Source organism: Theropithecus gelada, chromosome 1 (genome assembly GCF_003255815.1).
Source record: "Theropithecus gelada isolate Dixy chromosome 1, Tgel_1.0, whole genome shotgun sequence".
In the NCBI taxonomy this organism is placed as follows: domain Eukaryota; kingdom Metazoa; phylum Chordata; class Mammalia; order Primates; family Cercopithecidae; genus Theropithecus; species Theropithecus gelada.
Genome location: NC_037668.1, coordinates 153,215,864 through 153,236,050, shown reverse-complemented (window position 1 = coordinate 153,236,050; position 20,187 = coordinate 153,215,864). Strand labels below are relative to the sequence as shown.

At 44.9% G+C, this 20,187-nt stretch overlaps 1 protein-coding gene across 2 annotated transcripts in view; it reads right to left on the bottom strand.

Annotated features, from left to right (window-relative positions):
• TMEM206 (transmembrane protein 206) overlaps window positions 1-709 on the bottom strand; it is a 43,971-nt gene extending 43,262 nt beyond the window's left edge. The window contains exon 1 of one of the 2 annotated variants that reach the window (XM_025368252.1): window positions 512-709. In XM_025368252.1, coding sequence (XP_025224037.1) covers window positions 512-547 — 36 coding nt within the window. In that variant the 5' untranslated portion in view covers window positions 548-709. The remainder of the gene's footprint in view (window positions 1-511) is intronic. The other variant, XM_025368242.1, reaches the window with a different exon arrangement.
• Window positions 710-20,187: the final 19,478 nt, after the last annotated feature.

Here is a 20,187-nt window from a genome sequence, read left to right as displayed (position 1 = left end):
GGCGGTCACCAAAAAACAGGTAATCAATCCTGTCACCAGCCGCGGGGACCGCGAGGCCTTAGGTTTGGAGGAGGAGGATGCCGACGACGCCGACCGCGCATCAGCTCTCGCTGGGAGGAGGGCGCGGGCGCTCCACTTGTTGCAAAGAACGCCGGGTTTCTCGGGGCCACTGGGCTGCCGCTCCGCCCCGGAGCGCGGAAGGCTGGGCCTCAGGTAGCTTCAATCATTCACCTGCTGGTTACGGGTCGCGGCGCTGGGGACCCTACTCTAGACTTCGGCCATGAGACCCGCAGCATATGGAGGAGGCTGGGCGCCCGCTCCGCCGCCCCGCTTCCTTCCTGCCCCTGGGCCGCTCCTCTGCATCCCCGGAGCCCTCCCTCGACGCACCCGCCCGTCCCTCGGAAGAGCCCTCTGCCGCGCAGCCCCGACAACCCCGGCCCGCATCCGCCCAGACCCCCGGGACCCTGCTCCTCCGCCTCAAACTTCCCTTCCGTCTCTCACAACCTCGTACCTCCTGGTAGGATGTGGAGCGCTCCTGCCGGATCATGGCACAGACCAGAGCTTCGGCACACCTGAGACCGCCACAGCCCGCGGCGCCGGGAGGCAGCACTGCGGCCGCTGCACCGGGACCTACCGGCACAGCTAGGCGAAACCGGTCCGGAGGGGTGTCCCGGAGACCAGGCGTGGCGGTACTCGGCGCATGCGCCTGGTCGCTGCCGCCCGGGAGCCGCGAAAGGGTTGATGGGAAATGTAGTTCTGGACGGGGGCGCCCCTCACACCGGCTCTCACCCCGTGGGGCGGCAAATCTTGCATGTGACCCTGGGCCAGCTAAACTGGTCCTTAGACGCGTGCCTCTGCGTCTCTCACTTCCTCTCTTTGTTGGAAGGGGAGGGACGGAGAAGAGGAGTGGAAAGTGGAACAAAGTCAGATGAGTAGGAGCGCCTAATCTGTAACTGCAAGAGGAAGCTTTGCCTGGCGGTTTAAAACCGTAACAAATGTCTGGAGAGCACTTTGTATGTTAGTTACAAAGCGCTCTCACTCACATTATGCCCTTGATTCTGCAAGGAACCCTGTAAGGAGGACATTTTTCTCCCTATTTTACAAATGAGGAAACTGAGGTACTTTGTTTCAGAAAGGATGCTGGTGGAGCGGTAATCAAATGAATATTTCATCCAGGGGTAGGCTGCGGAGCCCATGTTCTCTCCGTTATTCCAGGGCCAGGAGTACCCCTAGGTTCTTGTCCTGGCTCTGACCCTCTTAGGTCATGCAATGCTCTGAGCCCTCCTCTCCTCGCCTTAGAATGCAACTGCTAAACCCTGCTCTGCCTGACAAGGCCTATGAAAGCAGAAAGAAAGGATCGTGCAGAGAAAGCCCAAACACGCTGTTCAGCCACAGAAGAAGCCTCAAGCCCTAGATGTGGCGTAAAATCTGGTGTTGGTCCTGTGGCAGGGTGGACCTGAAGACCACATCTTCCTCTCCTCCCACTGCCTGAAACAGCTGTTGTGTGGGGGCCCTCAGCTCCTCAGTCGTGAAGCAGATAGAGGCTGCTTGTTGTGCCTTGGTGAATGCTGCTCTGTGTCCCTTGCAGCTGCAGCTTGGTAACCGCCCCACTCAGGCCACTGGGAGCCTCTTCTCTCCTCAGTGATAAGCAGACTAGCACCAGCCACATCAAAGAACCCTGGACCTCCTGCAGAATTAGCAGTGGGAGGTCCCCATCACCTCTCCTGACCACTCACCCCATCCCAGGCCTTCTGCTCTTACATCTGTTATATGGGACAATATATATAGTGCCTAACACATTGTAGGCACTCGACAAATGTTTGTTGAATTTATGAATGGAAAACTGATTCCAGTCATTTCATTTAACAGTTGCTTACCAAACAAATTAACAACAGCAGACCACTAATTAAATTCCTTACTCTATTAATTACAATGGTACTTGATAGAACAAGTTCACACAATCATAGAATATTAGAGCTGGAAGGAACCAGAGAATTCTATTCCAACCCTATCATTCCTCTCTAGTCTTTGTTGATGTGACCAAACTGGAACATTATGGGCTCCCACATTTGAAGGAGATACTGGTTAATAAACTATAAAATATGGCTTAACAAATACAATGTGCTAGGCACTGGGATACAGAAATGGATAAGATACCCTTGGGTCCTGGCTTTTGTGGCTCTTTCACGCAAGTGTGAAGAGACAGACCATAAAAATGTAAATAGTGTTCTGTCATTGCTTCCCCCAGGTCCTCTCTCCCATTCCTTCATGAGCACACACCAGTCAGGCTTTACTCCCCTCCACTCTACTGGAACAGTGCTTGTCAAGGTCACAAGTGACCTCAGTGTTGTCACATCAGATGGCCATTTTCCCATTCTCCTCTTTCTTGATTTATCAGCCACAGTGGACTTGGTTAATCCTCCTTCCTCCTTGATACATGTTCCTCCCTGGCTTCCAGGACACCACACACTCCCAGCCTGCTCCTACCTCACTTTGAAGCCCTCCTCACAGGGTTAACATGAATTCTGCAGAGAAATAGAGTTATAATTAAGCATTAATCAGGCTGTATTTTGACCCACTTCCTTGTAACCAAAAGTCATGTGGCACTAGATACTGACCATTTGCATCTCCACTGCTCCTATAGGTAGGATTTCTGACATTAGAATCATAAGGCTTTTGTTTAAGAATTGTTTAAGGCTGGACGCAGTGGCTTATGCCTGTAATCCCAACACTTTGGGAGGCCGAGGCGAGCAGATTGCCTGAGGTCAGGAGTTCAAGACCAACCTGGCCAACATGGTGAAACTTCATGTCTACGAAAAATACAAAAATTAGCCAGGCATGGTGGCGGGCACCTATAATCCCAGCCTCCCTAGCCTCCCTACTCAGGAGGCTGAGGCAGGAGAATCGCTTGAACCTGGGAGGCGGAGGTTGCAGTGAGCCAAGATCATGCCATTGCACTCCAGCCTGGGCGACGAGAGCAAAATTCTGTCTCAAAAAAAAAAAAAAATTGCTTAAGATGTTTTTCAGATCACAAATTCCAGTGAAACAGCTGACACCAACCAGTTTGAAGACACCAACAGAGGAATGGAATCAGCATGAGAATACAGCTGCTTCTTTCTCTGTCCCATGATTTCGTCCTGCTCTCTTTGACCAATCAGCAGTCTCCATACTTCAGCCTACTCCTTAAAAACCCTTAGAAAAGCCCCAAACTCCTTGAGAGAGGATTTGAGGTTTCCCTCCATCTCCTTGATTGGAGGCCCTATTAGTAAGCCTCTTTTTCTACTGCAACCCCCTGTCTTGGCATATTGACTTGCTGCACACATCAGGCAACAGGCCTATTACAGTTACAGTTACTGCTCCTTCTCAGCCTCTCTGCTGGCTTCTCCTCATCTCAACTCTATAGGGTGGCCTTTCCCAAAGCTAAGTTTGTTATTGTTGTTGTTTTGATTTTTTTTAGATGGAGTCTCGCTCTGTCACCCAGGGTGGAGTGCAGTGCGGCGATCTTGGCTCACTGCAACCTCTGCCTCCTGGGCTCAAGTGATTCTCCTGCCTCAGCCTTCCAAATAGCTGGGATTACAGGTACCTGCCACCACACCTGGCTAATTTTTGTATTTTTAGTACAGACAGGGTTTCATCATGTTGGCCAGGCTGGTCTCGGACTCCTGACCTCAAGTGATCTGTCTGCCTCAGCCTCCCAAAGTGCTGGGGGAGTTATAGGCGAGAGCCACCATGCCCAGCCCCAAAGCTAGTTTTCCATCTCCTTTCTGTGAACTCCGTAGGGGCTAGTGAAGTGGTCACCTCTAGCCTCATGGCTTGAATTATCATCTATACCCTAAAGATTCCTGTTATAATTGACTTGTGTCCCCCCAAAATATGTTGAAGACCTAGACCTCAGTATCTCAGAATATGACCTTAGATGGAAATAGGGCCATTGCAGATGTAATTAGGAGGAGGTCATATTGGAGTAAGGTGATCTCTCAATCCAATATGACTCGTCCTTATAAAAAGATAGAAGGCATGGGCCAGGGTGGTAGGATGCTAATATATCTGGGGGATGTCAAGAGAGGCCTCCTGATGGCAGTTACTTTTGAGTTGAGACCTGAATGACAAGAAGGGACCAGCACATGATAGTCTGTGTGGGTACAGGCAGAAGGCACAGGTACGACACACAGGCTCTAGGCTGAAGCACAAGCAGAAGGCAGTGTCAGTGGAGAGGACAACTGGGGTCATGTAGTGTAACCACCTGATGGGTTCTTCCTGCCTGCTGTATAGACAATATCAGTTCACTGAGACCATGGCATTGCAGTAAAGAAAGAGTTTGACTGAGGCCACAGGGAGACAGAGTTATTACACAAATCAATCTCCTCGAGCATTTGGGGGCCAGGGGTTTTCAAAGGTAGTTTGTGGGATGGGGTATGGGTGGCTAGGCCATGGGTGCTTGCTACTGATTGGCTGGGGTTGCAATCATAGGGGTGTGGGAAATGGTCTTCCAGTGAGCTTACTCACTGCTGGGTGGGGCCACAGGAGTGACTGGTGGGTCCAGGTAGAGCCATCAGTGTCAGACATGCAAAAAACCTGAAAAGACATTTCAAAAAGCCAAACTGAGGTTCTACAATAGTGATGTTATCTGCAGGAGTAATTGGGGAAGTTGCAATGTCTTGTGACCTCTAGAATAATGGCTGGCAATCATTTACATCTATACCTTAGCAGGAGGCACTTTCAGGAGTCAGGGCAAGGGAGAAGCCGGGGCTTTTCTTTCCCTGTTCTCTGCCTCTTGCAGTTTCCCTTCCATGGCTCCAGCCTCTGATACAAAGGCTTTTTGTGGTCCTAGCTTCAGCCAGGTTAACCCAGGCCCGTAGACTCTAATAAACACCACTGTTGCCCAGCGTGGTAGCTCATGCCTGTAATCTCAGCACTTTGGGAGGCTGAGGTGGGCGGATCACCTGAGGTCGGGAGTTTGAAGCCAGCCTGACCAACATGGAGAAACCCTGTCTCTACTAAAAATGCAAAGATTAGCTGGGCGTGGTGGCACATGCCTGTAATCCCAGCTACTTGGGAGGCTGAGGCAGGAGAATCATTTGAACCCGGGAGGTGGAGGTTGCAGTGAGCCGAGATCGTGCCACTGCACTCCAGCCTGGGCAATAAGAGCAAAACTCCATCTCAAGAAAGATACATAAATAAAAATAAATAAACGCCACTGTTACCCTTCCATTGGCTGGAATGGTGACTACTGCTGTTGATACTCTCTGGGTTGCCTCAGGGTTATTGTCTCAACTTCTTTCATCACCTGTGTAACTGGCTCCCTGTATTCAGCCATTCTGTTCTGTTCAGAATAGTTTCTATTTTGCAAGGGAGAGCATCAGGATAAATAGCTAATGCATGCGGGGCTTAATACCTAGGTCATGGGTTGATGCAGCAAACCACCATGGCACACGTTTACCTATGTAACAAACCTGAACATTCTGCACATGTATCCCGGAACTTAAAATAAAATAAAATATTTTGAAAAAGAATACTTTCCATTTTTCTTGCCGGTGACTGATTCCAAGTGCTTTGGAAAAATATGTCTCGGTTCAAGTAGAAAATGACAATCAGAGTGGTGCCTGGAGAAATCCAAGGGCATATGAGCATGTTATGCATGTATAGACATCCTCAGCATCTCAGGAAGTGGGGAGCTATATGGGAGCAGTAGAAATTAGAAGGGTCTTTTGGCTTAAAGATGTTCCTTACAAACAGAACTGTAGAAGAGAAAGGGCCCAAGCAGAGAATTAGCACAAGGTATGACAGGGATGTTATCGTGACATGCATCAGGAAGGGGATGATATTCTATTCGGGGGTTTTCAAAGGTCTCCTCCATCCCAGAGATCTTGTGACACAGTGTAATGTAGGTACTGCACTTTGAGCTTCACAAGTCCACTACCATTGTTAGTTTTAACACAGTCCTATGAAAGACGCAGGCTGGCATGTTACTAATGCAGAAATTGAGATTCAGAGTAAAGTTAATGGACATAGATCCTGTTTAAGTTACTCTGCACTAGAAGCCCATCCTGTTAAATAAGTAAAAATATAAACGTTTGGTATAGTTGCTGGAAGGAAGGATAGCCTGATGATTAGGGCAGGGTGTAGGACACATGGCCTGTGCTTGACTTGGCTCTGTCACCTACTGTGAGAGCTAGGCGAGGTACTTGAAGTCCCCTGACATAGTAATGGTTATGTCCCAGAGTTAAAGTGAGGATTAAATGAGCTTATAAACATTGAAGTGCTGAAACCAGTACCTGGCACACAGTGAGCCCTTCTCTGGTCTCCTCTGCCAGTTCTACCAACCACCAAATTTAGGAGCTCAGTCCCCTCCGTCCACATGCAATTCCCTTGGCGATCTCATCCATTCCCGTGGCTTTACATACCACATCTATGCCAGTGAATTCCAAAATTTCTATCTCCAGCCCAGAACTCTCCCCTCATTCTAGACTTGTATATTTAATTGCCAATTTGATATGTTCAGTTAGATGTCTAACACACATCACAAACTGAACAAACCCCAGATTGATCTTGATCTTCTCCTCCAAAATCTGCTCCTATGTCAATAAATGGCAATTCCATCTTTCTAGTTACTCAGGCCAACAACCTTGAACTTACCTTTGACTCCTCTCTGTTTCTCACATCCCAAGTCTCATCTGTCAGCAAATTCTATCAGCCACATCTTCAGAACATATCCACAATCAATCACTTCTCACCACCTCCCCAGGCACCACCCTGGTCCAAGCAGCCATCATCTGCCACCTGGATTATTGCAGTAGCCTCTCGGCTTCAGCCAGAGTTGTTCCATTAACATTTAAACTTATTCTGTCACAGGTGTCCTAACCAGAATGACTCCATCTTGAATAAAGGCCAGAAAAGAAAAACAAACAAAAAAACAAAAACTGCTGGGTGACTTTCTCAGGAAGTTAGGCACTGTTTATCACAAGATGTCTAAGGTTGAGGAAACAAGTTAACGGAAAAAGGCATTCTTAGTTTAAAAATGGGTTTTACGGCCGGGCGCGGTGGCTCAAGCCTGTAATCCCAGCACTTTGGGAGGCCGAGACGGGCAGATTACGAGGTCACGAGATCAAGAGCATCCTGGCTAACACGGTGAAACCCCGTCTCTACTAAAAAATACAAAAAGCTAGCCGGGCGAGGTGGCGGGCGCCTGTAATCCCAGATACTCGGGAGGCTGAGGCAGGAGAATGGCGTAAACCCGGGAGGCGGAGCTTGCAGTGAGCTGAGATCCGGCCACTGCACTCCAGCCTGGGCGACAGACCGAGACTCCGTCTCAAAAAAAAAAAAAAAAAAAAAAAAAAGGGTTTTGCTCTAATGATACTATTAACAGTACACCCATAAATTCTTACTGAAATCAATAGTTACACAAGAGAATATCCTGTCACAAGCTGGTCACAGGACTCTATAATAAAGTACACTATTCTTAGCCCTCATATCCTATATAAGCTAGCATTACATTAAGGTACAGGCGTTCCCCCTCTTGCTTTCTGAGCATGCCCTACTCTGTAATAGAGTGGTTTCTAATAAACTATTTAAACTTTACTATACTCTGTGACTTGTCCTGAATTATTTCCCTGCAAGAGCCAAGAACCTGCTCTTGGGGTCTTGGATGAGACCCCTTTTCTGGTAACATTTTTCCCATTGCATCTCCACCGGAACCTTAATGAGGTGAGACACCCCCGCCAACCCAGAGGAAACGCGCTGTGCAGCACCAATTGGCCAACTTTGGGTGAGTGATGGAATACATATATACATATATATATATATATATATATTTTTTTTTTTTTTTTTTTTTTGAGACTGAGTCTTGCTCTGTCACCCAGGCTGGAGTGCAGTGGCGAGATCTTGGCTCACTGCAAGCTCTGCCTCCCGGGTTCAGGCCATTCTCCTGCCTCAGCCTCCTGGGTAGCTGAGACTACACACGCCCGCCACGACGCCCGGCTAATTTTTTTTGTATTTTTAGTAGAGTCGGGGTTTCACCATGTTAGCCAGGAAGGTCTCGATCTCCTGACCTCGTGATCCGCCCACCTCGGCCTCCCAAAGTGCTGGGATTACAGGTGTGAGCCACCGCGCCCGGCCGGAATATGTTTTTATACTGGTAAAGGACAGGGGCACCTGTCTAAAACTGAGTTAGAGGTCCAACTAGGAAGGGTTGGAGGCCCTCCACATCCTCATAGCTGGATATGGATTCAGCGTGACGGGATATTAACCATTACTCCCTTTAGATTAGCCCTCCTTGCAAACACGTGGCTGCTCATTAAAGGCTGCTACCTGCCAGTTTCCTGCTTGCTGTCTATGCTTTACTGCTGTGTTTTACTGCTGCTTTTCAGAGGCCTCACTTGACCAGTCATGATTTTTTTTTTACTTTCACTTTCCTCATTTGCCTTCGGATTATCGGCTCTTCGCCTGTCTGCTCCCGCATACTGTTAAGATACATTGGGGATGAACGGTTCTGCAAGATTTACTTTCCCTATATGTAGCCCATTTACATGGATTATTTATCGCCTCCCCTTCTCTCGAAAGATTAATTGAAACTTGGTACTTCCGACTTTTTTTTTTTTTTTTGAGACAAAGTCTTGCTCTGTCGCCCAGACTAGAGTGCAGTGGTGTGATCTCAGCTTACTGCAACCTCCGTCCCCCAGGTTCAAGCGATTCTCATGCCTCAGCCTCCCGAGTAGCTGAGACTACAGATGTGTGCCACCATGCCTGGTTAATTTTTTTATTTTTAGTAGAGACAGGGTTTTGGCATGTTGGTCAGGCTGGTCTTGAACTCCTGACCTCAAGTGATCCACCCACCTCGGCCTCCTCAAGTGCTGGGATTACAGGCGTGAGCCACCGCACCCAGCCAGTACTTACACATTTTAAATGAAAAATTCCAGGGTAACATGATTGAGCCAGGCAGCAGTTATGCCAGTCCCCTGTAGACAAACAGCTCTAGGATAGGGAATTGGAGATTTGGTTTTAGCAGTTCCTCTTCATCTGCTCATTAATCAAATGACTTTTACTTCTTGGTTACAGACAGCAAGACCATATAAGTCTCCTCCTGTTTGCCATCACTGTCCTGAGCCTGGACATTCCTTTCTGGGTCTGTGTCATTTCCCTTGCTTAGTGAGACATTTCTTTTGTCAAGTCCCCTATTGTGGTCTCTCTAGTGCAAATGGCTCAACTCATTATTTGGGTAATACGAATAGCTGAATTAAAGTGACCACAGGGGCTGGGTGTAGTGACTCACACCTGTAATCCTAGCACTTTAGGAGGCCAAAGCAGGAGGATCATTTGAGCTCAGGAGTTCAAGAGCAGCCTGGGCTACACAGCAAGACCTTGTCTCTATTTTCATTTAAAAAAAAAAAAAAAAGTGACCACAGGATCATTTTCCCTTGCTCATTTGGCTCTGAAAGCTCTTTCATCCTTTTTAGCGGAGCTCGGCCAGTGGCAGTACAATTTCATTCATGATGATCTCTACTTTCGCCTTTACCTGCTCCCCTCGTGGGTAACACAGCCTGAATCCTAAGAAGTTCGCCACTAGGGTAACATATTAGAGCACTGGGACCATTTTAAATTAGGTGGGCTTAAGAAAAAGAAATTTTTATTTTTATGTAATATTGTTTGGCCCTAATAGGGCCAAATAATAATGTTATTATTCCAAATAATAATAATGTTATTTGGAAAGTCAAGAAAAATGGCCACCTAATGGAACTACAGCCTTTAATAGTATACTTCAACTTGATTTGTTTTGCAAGCAGGGGGGAAAATGGGGTGAAATACCATACGTTCAAGCATTTTTGTTGCTTAGGCTAAAACTTTACAACAAGCATGTGCATGTTTAATGAAAACAAAAGAGGAAAAATAATTAGATATTCTAGATGATCTTTCAATGCAAGCCTCGGTCAGTTCCAATGCTTCAGGTGTATCTGCCCCTGTCCCTTCTAGCCCTTCTAGTAGTTCTATTGAGACCTCTTCATCTCCTCCTCCTTACCCTCTAGCCCTATTTTACATCTACCTCCTTCTGAGAGGCTCAGTCCTATTCTGTACCCGTTAGTCCCTGAGGAACCCAGCCCCACCAGTACTACCCATAGTGGAGCCTCTTAGCAACTTTCAAAGGAAAATCTTTGCTTAGAAAAGTGGCAAATGGGAATAGGGCACTATAAGGGTATGGGTCCCTTTTTCTATGTCTGATTTGGCATTATGCAAAGAAAAATTTGGTTGTTTCTCTGAAGACCCAGGAAAATTTATAGATGAATTTGAGAAACTAACTCTGACATAATTTAGCCTGGCAGGATTTGCATATTTTGTTATTCACCTGCTGTACAGTGGAAGAAAAGCAATGGATTTTGGGAATAGCTAGGACACACACAAATGAAATGCTATCCCACAATTCTAATCGTACTATCTACAGGGCCTGGGGTATTGCAGTTTCTGATCAAAATCCAGGATGGAATGATCAAAGGAATAGTGAAGACAGAGAGGAGAGATCACATGATCACTTGTTTATTAGAAGGGATAAACACATGTATGAAAAATACCTGTTAATTATGATAACGTGAAGGAAGTTACCCAAGGTAAAGATGAGAATCTGGCTTTGTTTCAGGGACAATTGAGGTAATTAGGAAATATACTCATCCCACTTCAAAAGGGCAAACCTGATTGGGGGTACATTTTATAATTCAGTCTGCTCTTGATATTCACTGGAAACTGCAAAAAGCAACGTTGCGTACCCAGACTACTATGAACCAGTTTTGGGACATGGCATTTATGGTTTTTAATAACAAGGACAACACAGAGAAAGGAGAAAAACTTAAGACATTTTCTTAAAAGGGACAGCTCTTAGCTGTGGCCTTCAGTTTGCCACCCACATGGGGGTTGCCCTTACACTTCTCAGCCTTGGCAAGGGAAGCTAGAAGGCAGAAAGCCCCAATCTGGGCTTCCAGATCACCACAACTTGAATATAAATTAATGCGCTTGCTGTAAGAAAACTGGCCATTGGGAAGAGCGAATGCGCACCACTCACTCTTGGGTTTGCTCAGACATCCTTGGTTTAGGTGCTGAAGACCAAGAGTGACGGGGCTCAAGACCTTCCACTACAGCTCTCATTGGGCAACAAAACCATGTATCTGGAGGATTCTGGGGTAACCCTTGAAGTGGCAAGTAACAATATTAATTTCCTTCTCTATACAGGGGCTGCTTGCTCTGTTTTGATGCATTATGAAGAGGTTTTATCATCCCGAGACTATATGGTCACAGGGATAAATGGACAAGCTCATAGGTGCTGTTTTAGCATCCTCTAAGCTGCTCTTCAGGGACTGTTTTTTCATATGCGTTTCTTGCCTTTTTTTTTTTTTTGAGATGGAGTCTCACTCTGTCACCAGGCTGAAGTGCAGTGGCACAATCTCGGCTCACAACTTCATATGCTTTTCTTTTAATGCCTGAATGCCCTGCCTCTCTGTTGGGAAGAAATTTATTAACTCAGCTTCAAACTGTAGTCTCTTTCAGAAATTACAAGGTGGATGAGGAATTGCTTTTACTTCTCTCCACAACAATGGAGAAAAATTAATAGAGATTCAGCTAGCTTGCATGTTGTAGTAACCTCCCAAATAGATCCTATGGTTTGGGACATTTAACTTCTGGGGAGGACATTAAATACCCCTCCAGTTTGTATTTAACTTAAACCTGGTGTCTCATATTCCCTGGAAAAGACAATACCCTCTGAGAACAGAGGCATAAAGAGGAATCCAGCCACTAATAAGTATGTTTCTGCAATTTGGTTTGCTGAGACTCGGAGTCTCCCTGTAATACTCCAATCTTGTCAGTTAAAAAGACAAGTGGAGACTATAGATTTGTTCAAGACCTCCTTGTTGTCAACGAGGTTGTTGTTCTCATACATCCTATAGTATGCAATCTTTATAGGCTGTTAGCCCAGGTCCCTGGGGATGCTAATTGGTTTACAATCTTAGATCTTAAGGAAGCCTTTTTCTGTATTTTGGTGCACCCTGACTTGCAATCCATCTTTGCTTTTGAATGGACTGACCCACATAGTCATTTAGTTTCTCAATTAACTTGGACAGTTCTTCCCTAGGGGTTTGGAGATACCTCTCATTTATTTGGAAATGCGCTGGCTAAAAGAATTTAAAATGTTGTGATTGGATAAGGGCACCATTATTCAGTACTTAATGATCTGCTTATTGCTAGCCCAACCAAAAGGGACTCAGACAATAACACCATTACATTGTTAAATTTTCTGAGAACTTATGGGTATATAGACTCTTGATGTACAAGGCCCAGATTTCTTTTCTTTTTATTTTTTTTGAGACGGGGTTTGGCTCTGTCACCCAGGCTGGAGTGCAGTGGTGTGACCTCAGCTCACTGCAACCTCTATCTCCTGGGGTCAAGCAGTCCTCCCACCTCAGCCTCCCGAGTAGCTGGGACCACAGGTGCACACACTACACCCAGATAATTTTTTTTTTTTAATTTTTTTAGAGACACTTTTGCCATGTTGCCCAAGCTGGTCTTGAACTCCTGAGCTCAATCAAGTGATCCTCCCACATCAGCCTCCCAGAATGTTGAGATTACAGGTGTGAGCTATTATGCCCAGCCAAGGCCCAGATTTCAACTCAAAAAGTTAAGTATTAGGGATACGTCTTAACTCCTGGCACCAGGGCAATAGCCCTGGTACAAAAAGAAGCTATTTTGGGTGTTCCAGAACACCAAACTAGAAAACAATTACGGGCTTTCCTAGGGATGGCAGGATTCTGCCATTTACGGGTACCCGGATTTGGGCATATGGTCAAGCCTTTAGATGAGGCTCTATGAGGAGCAGACTCAGATCCTTCTGAATGGGGTAACAATTATAAACATGCTTTTAATACTCTCTAAGAGTACATCTCCAGCCTTAGGAATCCCCAGTCTTGACAAACCAGTCTTCCTTTAAGTGGCTGAAAAACAATAAACAACCCTAATCATTCTTGTCCAGAAACTAGGAGATATCCCTTAAATGGTGGCATTGCTTTTCATCCTGAAGCAATTATACCATGTGGCTTCAGGATGGCCCAGATGTCTCAGAGCAGTTGCAGCAACTGCTTTTCTGGTAGATGAAGCTAACTTTATGGCAAGATCTGGAAGTTTTGACACCACACCAAGTACAAGAGGTTCTAGAAGCCAAAGGATACCTATAGATAACCAAGATATGCTTATTAAAGTATCAGGCTTTATTGTTTAGACACTCCTGTTATTGCTCTTAAAGGATGCCAAACCTTAAACCTGGCTACTTATCTGCCTGAGGCTATGGACCCTCTAGATCATTCTTGCATGCAAGTTATGGAGCAAATTTATTCCAGCTGGGCAGACTTAAAAGATGAGCCACTAGGTAATCCTGAAATAGAATAGTTTACAAATGGGAGCAGTTTTATGTATCAGGGAAACTGAAGAGCCAGGTAGGTTGTTGCCAGTCAGCATGAGGTAAACAAAGCCCAGGCTCTAACAGCTTCCAGCTCAGCTCAAAAAGGAGTTAATTGGCTGGGTGCGGTGGCTCACACCTGTAATCCTAGCACTTTGGGAGGCCGAGGTCAGTGAATCACCTGAGGTCAGGAGTTTGAAACCAGCCTGGCCAACACAATGAAACCCAGTCTCTACTAAAGATACAAAAATTAGCTTGGCATGGTGGTGGGCACCTGTAATCCCAGCTACTCGGGAGGTTGAGGAAGGAGAATCATTTGAACCCAGGAGACGGAGGTTGCAGTGAGCCAAGATTGCACCATTGTACTCCAGCCTGGGTGACAGAGTGAGACCCCATCTCTAAAAAAAAAAAAAGAAGCAGTTAGTGGCTCCTACCATAGCCCTTCAATTGGGAAATGATTTAAGAATGAACATTTACACTGACTCCAAGTATGCCTTTCTGGTCTTCACACTCGTGTTATCATTTGGAAGGAACGGAGATTCCTAACTGCTGCTAAGGGTTCCCATATAAAAATACCACTTGGAAATTTTAAATCTACTAGATGCTGTCCTGCTGTCAAAGGAAGTTGCTGTGAGTCACTGCAGGGAGCATCAGAAAGGAGACTCCACTATAATAAAAGGAAATTCCTTTGCAGGTGCTATACCCAAGGCAGCTGCATTAAGGGAGCCAATCAACTTTGTGGGCATGTCGGTACCCCCTGCCCTGGTGATGATAAAGCCAGAGTATACTAAAGGAGAACAGGAATGAGCTAAAACCCATGGATTAACTTGAAACCCTTCCAGATGGCTAATTAATGAAAATGACATGCTGTATGTACAAAGGCTGATCAATGCAAAGTGGTTAAACATGTGCATGACTCTACTCATTTGGGAAGAGATTCCCTATTTCAATTGATGTCTTGTCTTTTTATAGGAAAAGACCTTCTTAAAACAGTAAAACAAGGGACTTGGGCCTATGAACTATGTGTCCAAAATAACCCAAATAATCAACCTTTACCTCCTCCTTTAGCAAAGCCTGTTCAGCACAGGGGAACATACCCAGGTGAAGACTGGCAAATAGACTACACTCAAATACCCCCATGGGAAGGATTCAAATATTTATTAGTATTCATTGATACCTTTACTTATTGGATTGAAGGTTTTCCTACTTGGTCTGAAAAGGCAACTGACATTTCTAAATTTTTATTAAAGGAAATAATCCCTAGGTTTGGGCTGCCTAAAAGCTTACAGAGTGACAATGGCCCATTTTTCACAGCAACAAGAACCCAAAATATATCATTGGCTCTAGGAATTCAGTATCACCTTTATTCAGCATGGAAGCCACAGTTTGCAGGAAAAGTAGAAAGGGCCAATCAAACTTCAAAGAGAACTCTTGCCAAGTTATGCCAGGAAACATCAGAAACCTATTTGTCTCTATTGCCCGTGGCCTTGTTGCTAGTTTTGGCTGCCCCTAAGGGAAACTTGTAGCTCAGCTCTTTCGAAAAAATGTATGGAAGTCCTTTCTTAACTGCAGATTTCCTAGTAGATATAGATACTTTTTTTTTTTTTTTTTTTTTGAGATGGAGTCTCACTCTGTCGCCCAGGCTGGAGTGCAATGGCGCGGTCTCGGCTCACTGCAACCTCTGCCTCCCGGGTTCAAGCGATTCTCCTGCCTCACCTCTGGAATAGCTGGAATTACAGGGGTCCACCACCATGACTGGCTAATTTTTGTATTTTTAGTAGAGATGGGGTTTCACCATGTTGGCCACGCTGGTCTTGAACTGCTGACCTCATGATCCGCCCCCTTCGGCCTCCCAAAGTGCTGGGATTACAGGCATGAGCCACTGCGCCCAGTCGATATAGATACTTTCAAATTACAGAACTATGTTATTAACTTAGGTCAGTTGCAAAAAGCTCTTGAATATGGAAATCAGAGACTTCCTCCCCCAACTAAGAAAGAAGATCATGTTATAATTCAGCCAGGAAACTGGGTTCTATTAAAAACTGGGAAGGAAGGGTCTCCATTAGATCAACTTTCCCCAAAGTACTTGTACAAAGTACCCCAACTGCAATTAAACTTCAAGGAATAAGCAGCTGGGTTCATTTATCTCGAATTAAACCCATTTCTTATGAAGTCCCACAGGCTGCCGGAACATAAGAGACTGATCTCACTTATTCCTGTGTACCAACCACTGATCTCTGGTGCCTGCTCAGGAGAAACAAGAAGGATGAGTAACTTAAAGATGTGGATTAACATCTTAATTCTGCACACGTATTGGAACCAGCTAAGAAGCAATCTCTTTGCCAAATGGGCACAAACTTTAGCCTCCCTACACAACAAAACTGATTGCTGGGTATGCACAGAATTAATGCCTCCTCCACCTCAGGCTGCCCTGGCACATCCTGCCAGCCACTATGAGCATATGGGGAAATTATTATGATTGGGGTAAATGGACAACCCTTTTTCCCTTCTACTGAAAAACAGGGCCCAGCCCTTTCCCTTCCCACCGTGAAACAAAGAAGCCTCTTTTTAGTTGGATCAGAAAATTAAACTCCACTCTGACTTTAGGTTATACTGTACATGATGAATGAATGACAGCTGTATAAGTTCAGGTATTAGGCAGAGTGCCCCTATGCTTTGAAAGACAATAGCAGTGATCACCACACTGAACCTGTAATATGGAATGGTTACTACCCCAACACTATAATTGCACACTTCTTGTAACTAGCCAAATGTGGATGGGATGGCAAGATGAGTCTTTATGGCTAGGTGCTTATATTTCTCCTTGGGGTTGGTTATGGGCATGTGGGTCACATGGCTGGCCATACATGCCTTATAATTGGACTGGAAGATGTACATAGGGTCATCCTCATCTCCCAGGATGTATCCTCACTAGATTATAATCTCTCCCATCTAACTGGGAAACTGTAAGAGCTAATCATAAGTGACAAAAGCAGACTTCTTGGTTGTTTTACCCATTGGCTATCTGTCATGTGTGTCCGTATAGAAGACCACCTAAACAGGCTTTGTGTGAGCAACAAGGCTGTTTATTCACTTGGGTACAAGTGGGCTGAGTTCGAAAAGAGAGTCAGCGAAGGGAGATAGGAGAGGGGCAGCTTTATAGGACTGAGGTAGGCAGTGGAATGTTACAGTTAGAGGTGGTTATCTATTGTTAGCAGAGGAGGGGGTCACAAGGTGCATGGTGGGGAGATCATAAGATTCATTGTCCAGAAGAAGAATGTCACAAGGTCGATTGATCAGTTGGGGCAGGGCAGGAACAAGTCATAATGGTGGAATGCTGAGCTCGCCCCAGCAGCGCTAGAGGAATTAAAGACACACACACAGAAATATAGAGGTGTGAAGTGGAAAATCAGGGGTCTCACAGCCTTCAGAGCTGAGAGCCCTGAACACAGATTTACCCACATATTTATTAACAGCAAACCAGTCATTAGCATTGTTTCTATAGATATTAAATTAACTAAAAGTATCCCTTATGGGAAACAAAGGGATGGGCCGAATTAAATAAATAGGTTACGCTACTTAACTGCAGCAGGAACATGCCCTTAAGACACACATTGCTCATGCTATTGTTTGTGGCTTTGGCTCAAGCCTGTAATCCCAGCACTTTGGGAGGCCGAGACGGGCAGATCACAAGGTCAGGAGATCGAGACCATCCTGGCTAACACGGTGAAACCCCGTCTCTATTAAGAAATACAAAAAACTAGCCGGGCGAGGTGGCGGGTGCCTGTAGTCCCAGCTACTCGGGAGGCTGAGGCCAGAGAATGGCGTGAACCCGGGAGGCGGAGCTTGCAGTGAGCTGAGATCCGGCCGCTGCACTCCAGCCTGGGTGACAGAGCGAGACTCCATCTCAAAAAAAAAAAAAAAAAGAATGCCTTTAAGCAGTTTTCCACCCTGGGCGGGCCAGGTGTTCCTTGCCCTCATTCCTGTAAACACACAACCTTCCAGCTTGGGCGTTAGAGCCATTATGGACATGTCATAGTGCTGCAGATATTTTGTTTATGGCCAGTTTTGGGGCCAGTTTATGGCCGGGTTTTGGGGGGCTTGCTCCCAACATGTCTCCCTTCTTTGATTTGCAACGAGATAAAAGCAAGGGCAGCTTTGTCATGGTGAGCTACTTTATCTGCATCTGCAGATTATACAAAGACAAACAACACAGATTAAAAGCACCATCATCATGGAAATCACAGCGCTTCCAAGTGTTTTTATCCATTTTAACGGGTTACTAGCTGCTAATTTGTCTGCAGCTCCTTTAAGCACTCCAGTTCCTGGCATTAAGGTCAGGTGTGCCTGGGATGCTTTAAATATTTGTTCTTTTAATTTTGCTATATCCAAAAACAAGTTTGTAGAGTGTCCTTCTAGATGCTTTTTTATTCTTTCCCAAATTTTGATCTTACTAAGAGCATTTAATAGTTTCCACAAATCCTTATGTGAAGCTCCTAGAGCAGGCCATATCATTTGAAGTTGAGGTACCACTATATCGCCATGGTTCCAGATAATAGGAACTTTTGCCGTACTTCTTATCATTTCTACCATCTGACCATTTTGTTCAGATCATCTGAACATAGTGTGACCGTGGCATGCAGACTGAGAGGTGCAATTCAAGCTAAACATCCCCTTAGGGGACAAATTAATAATGATTCCATAGGAATCATTTTGCAACAAGTCTGCCTGTTCTGCGACGCAATCTTCCTAAACAAGTATGTTCATTTTTTCCAACTGGGTCCAATCCTGTTTACAAAACAGATTTTTAAGGGCAGTATGCCTCAATTATAGGAGCAGATTTATTACGGTAAATACTGAGATCAGAAAGCATGTGTAACTGTGTCAGAGTGATTGCATCCAGGCATTATTATCAGCCCTTATTGAAGGAATGCTCAAGGTCATTGTGACTGGTTGTCTGGCTTTCCTTAGGTTTTCTTCTGCCATCTGTGACAGCTTCTTGATCTGTCCCAGGTGGGTGGCTGTGTTCGACGCATGCTGCTCGTGACAGTTGGGGGTCCTCCTCAGCGTTAGTCTCAACATGGCTGCAACTGGGGGGTCCTCGGGATGCTCCCAGAGTCTCTTCCTCGGCATCTGGCTCATGATAAGGTTTTAGGTGTCTGGATAGTATCCAAATCGGCTGTCGATTTTGGCCTGGAGAAATACAAGCAAAACCTCTACCCCAAGTTATTATTTTACCTATTTCTTAATTTTTTTTATTATTGGGCCTTTTCGTTATTGGATCTTTTCACCAAATAATGCTAGATTCAATTGTGTATGGGCTGTCCTATAATCCCTATTTCTCCTCCTTTTTTGTTTTTGTCATCAATTGTTCTTCTGTATGAAATCACAACTGAGCATTTTTAATTAACTGTGTGGAATGAACCACGTATGAAGAATCAGAAATCACATTAATAGGCATATAAAAAGCAGTCAATACCTCAATCACTGCTACAAGCTCTGCTTTTTGAGCTGAAGTATAGGATGTCTGGAAAGCTTTACTTTTTGAGCCAAAATAAGAAGCTTTACCATTACTAGACCTATCTGTAAAAACATTCTCAACACCTTCAATTGGTTTAAATTTAGTTATTTTAGGGAGAATACAATTAGTTAATTTCAAAAACTGAAACAGCTTCGTTTTAGGAAAACCACTATCGAGAATACCCACAAAGTCAGCTAAATGGGTTTGCCAAGTAAGACTATTTATAAATGCTTGCTGTATTTGTGCTTTCATGAGAGGGACAATAATTTTTCCGGGATCATGTTCATGTAATTTAACAATCCAAGTTCTCCCAATCCCTATCATAGTAGTGATTTGATCTAAATAAGGAGTTAGAGTCTGTGAAGTAATATGTGGAAGAAAAAGACACTCTACTAAGCCCTTTTCTTGGACAATAACACCAGTAGGTGAATGCTGAGTTGAAAAAGTTAGCAAATCTAGAGTCTTCTCTGGACCTATTCTATTTATCTGAGCTTTATGGACTTGCTTTTCAATCAGTTGTAACTCTGCCTCAGCCTCTTTGGTTAATCGCCGAGGGCTAGTGAGACTAGGATTTCCTCTAAGGATAGAAAACAGGTTACTCATGGCATAGGTAAGAATGCCTAGAGCAGGTCATATCCAATTAATATCCCACAGTAATTTTTGAAAATCATTTAATGTTTTTAATTTATCCCTACATATGGCTACTTTCTGTGGCATGGTGGTAGTGTCATTTACTAAGGTCCCCAAGTAGGAGTAGGGAGTAGTAGTCTGAATTTTGACAGGAGCTATAATTAAACCAGCACGAGAAATCAAATTTTGCAAGTGATCATAACATTGGAATAATATTTCTCGAGTGGGGGCAGCACAAAGTATATCATCCATATAGTGAATAATGTAACACTGTGAAAATTTTTTACGAGTAGGTTCAACTGCTTGCCCTACAAACCTCTGGCAAATTGTTGGGCTGTTTGACATGCCCTGTGGCAACACTTTCCAACGATAATGCTTAGCAGCTGCAGGTTGTTTACAGCAGGAATTGTAAATGCAAACCGTTCACAGTCTTGCTCAGCTAAAGGGATAGTAAAGAAACAGTCTTTTAAATCTATGACAATTAAAGGCCATTTTTTTGGAATTATAGTAGGAGAAGGCAATCCTCACCGTAATGCTCCCATAGGTTGTATAACTGAATAGATGGCTGTTAAGTCAGTTAACATTCTGCATTTACTGATTTTTTTCTTAA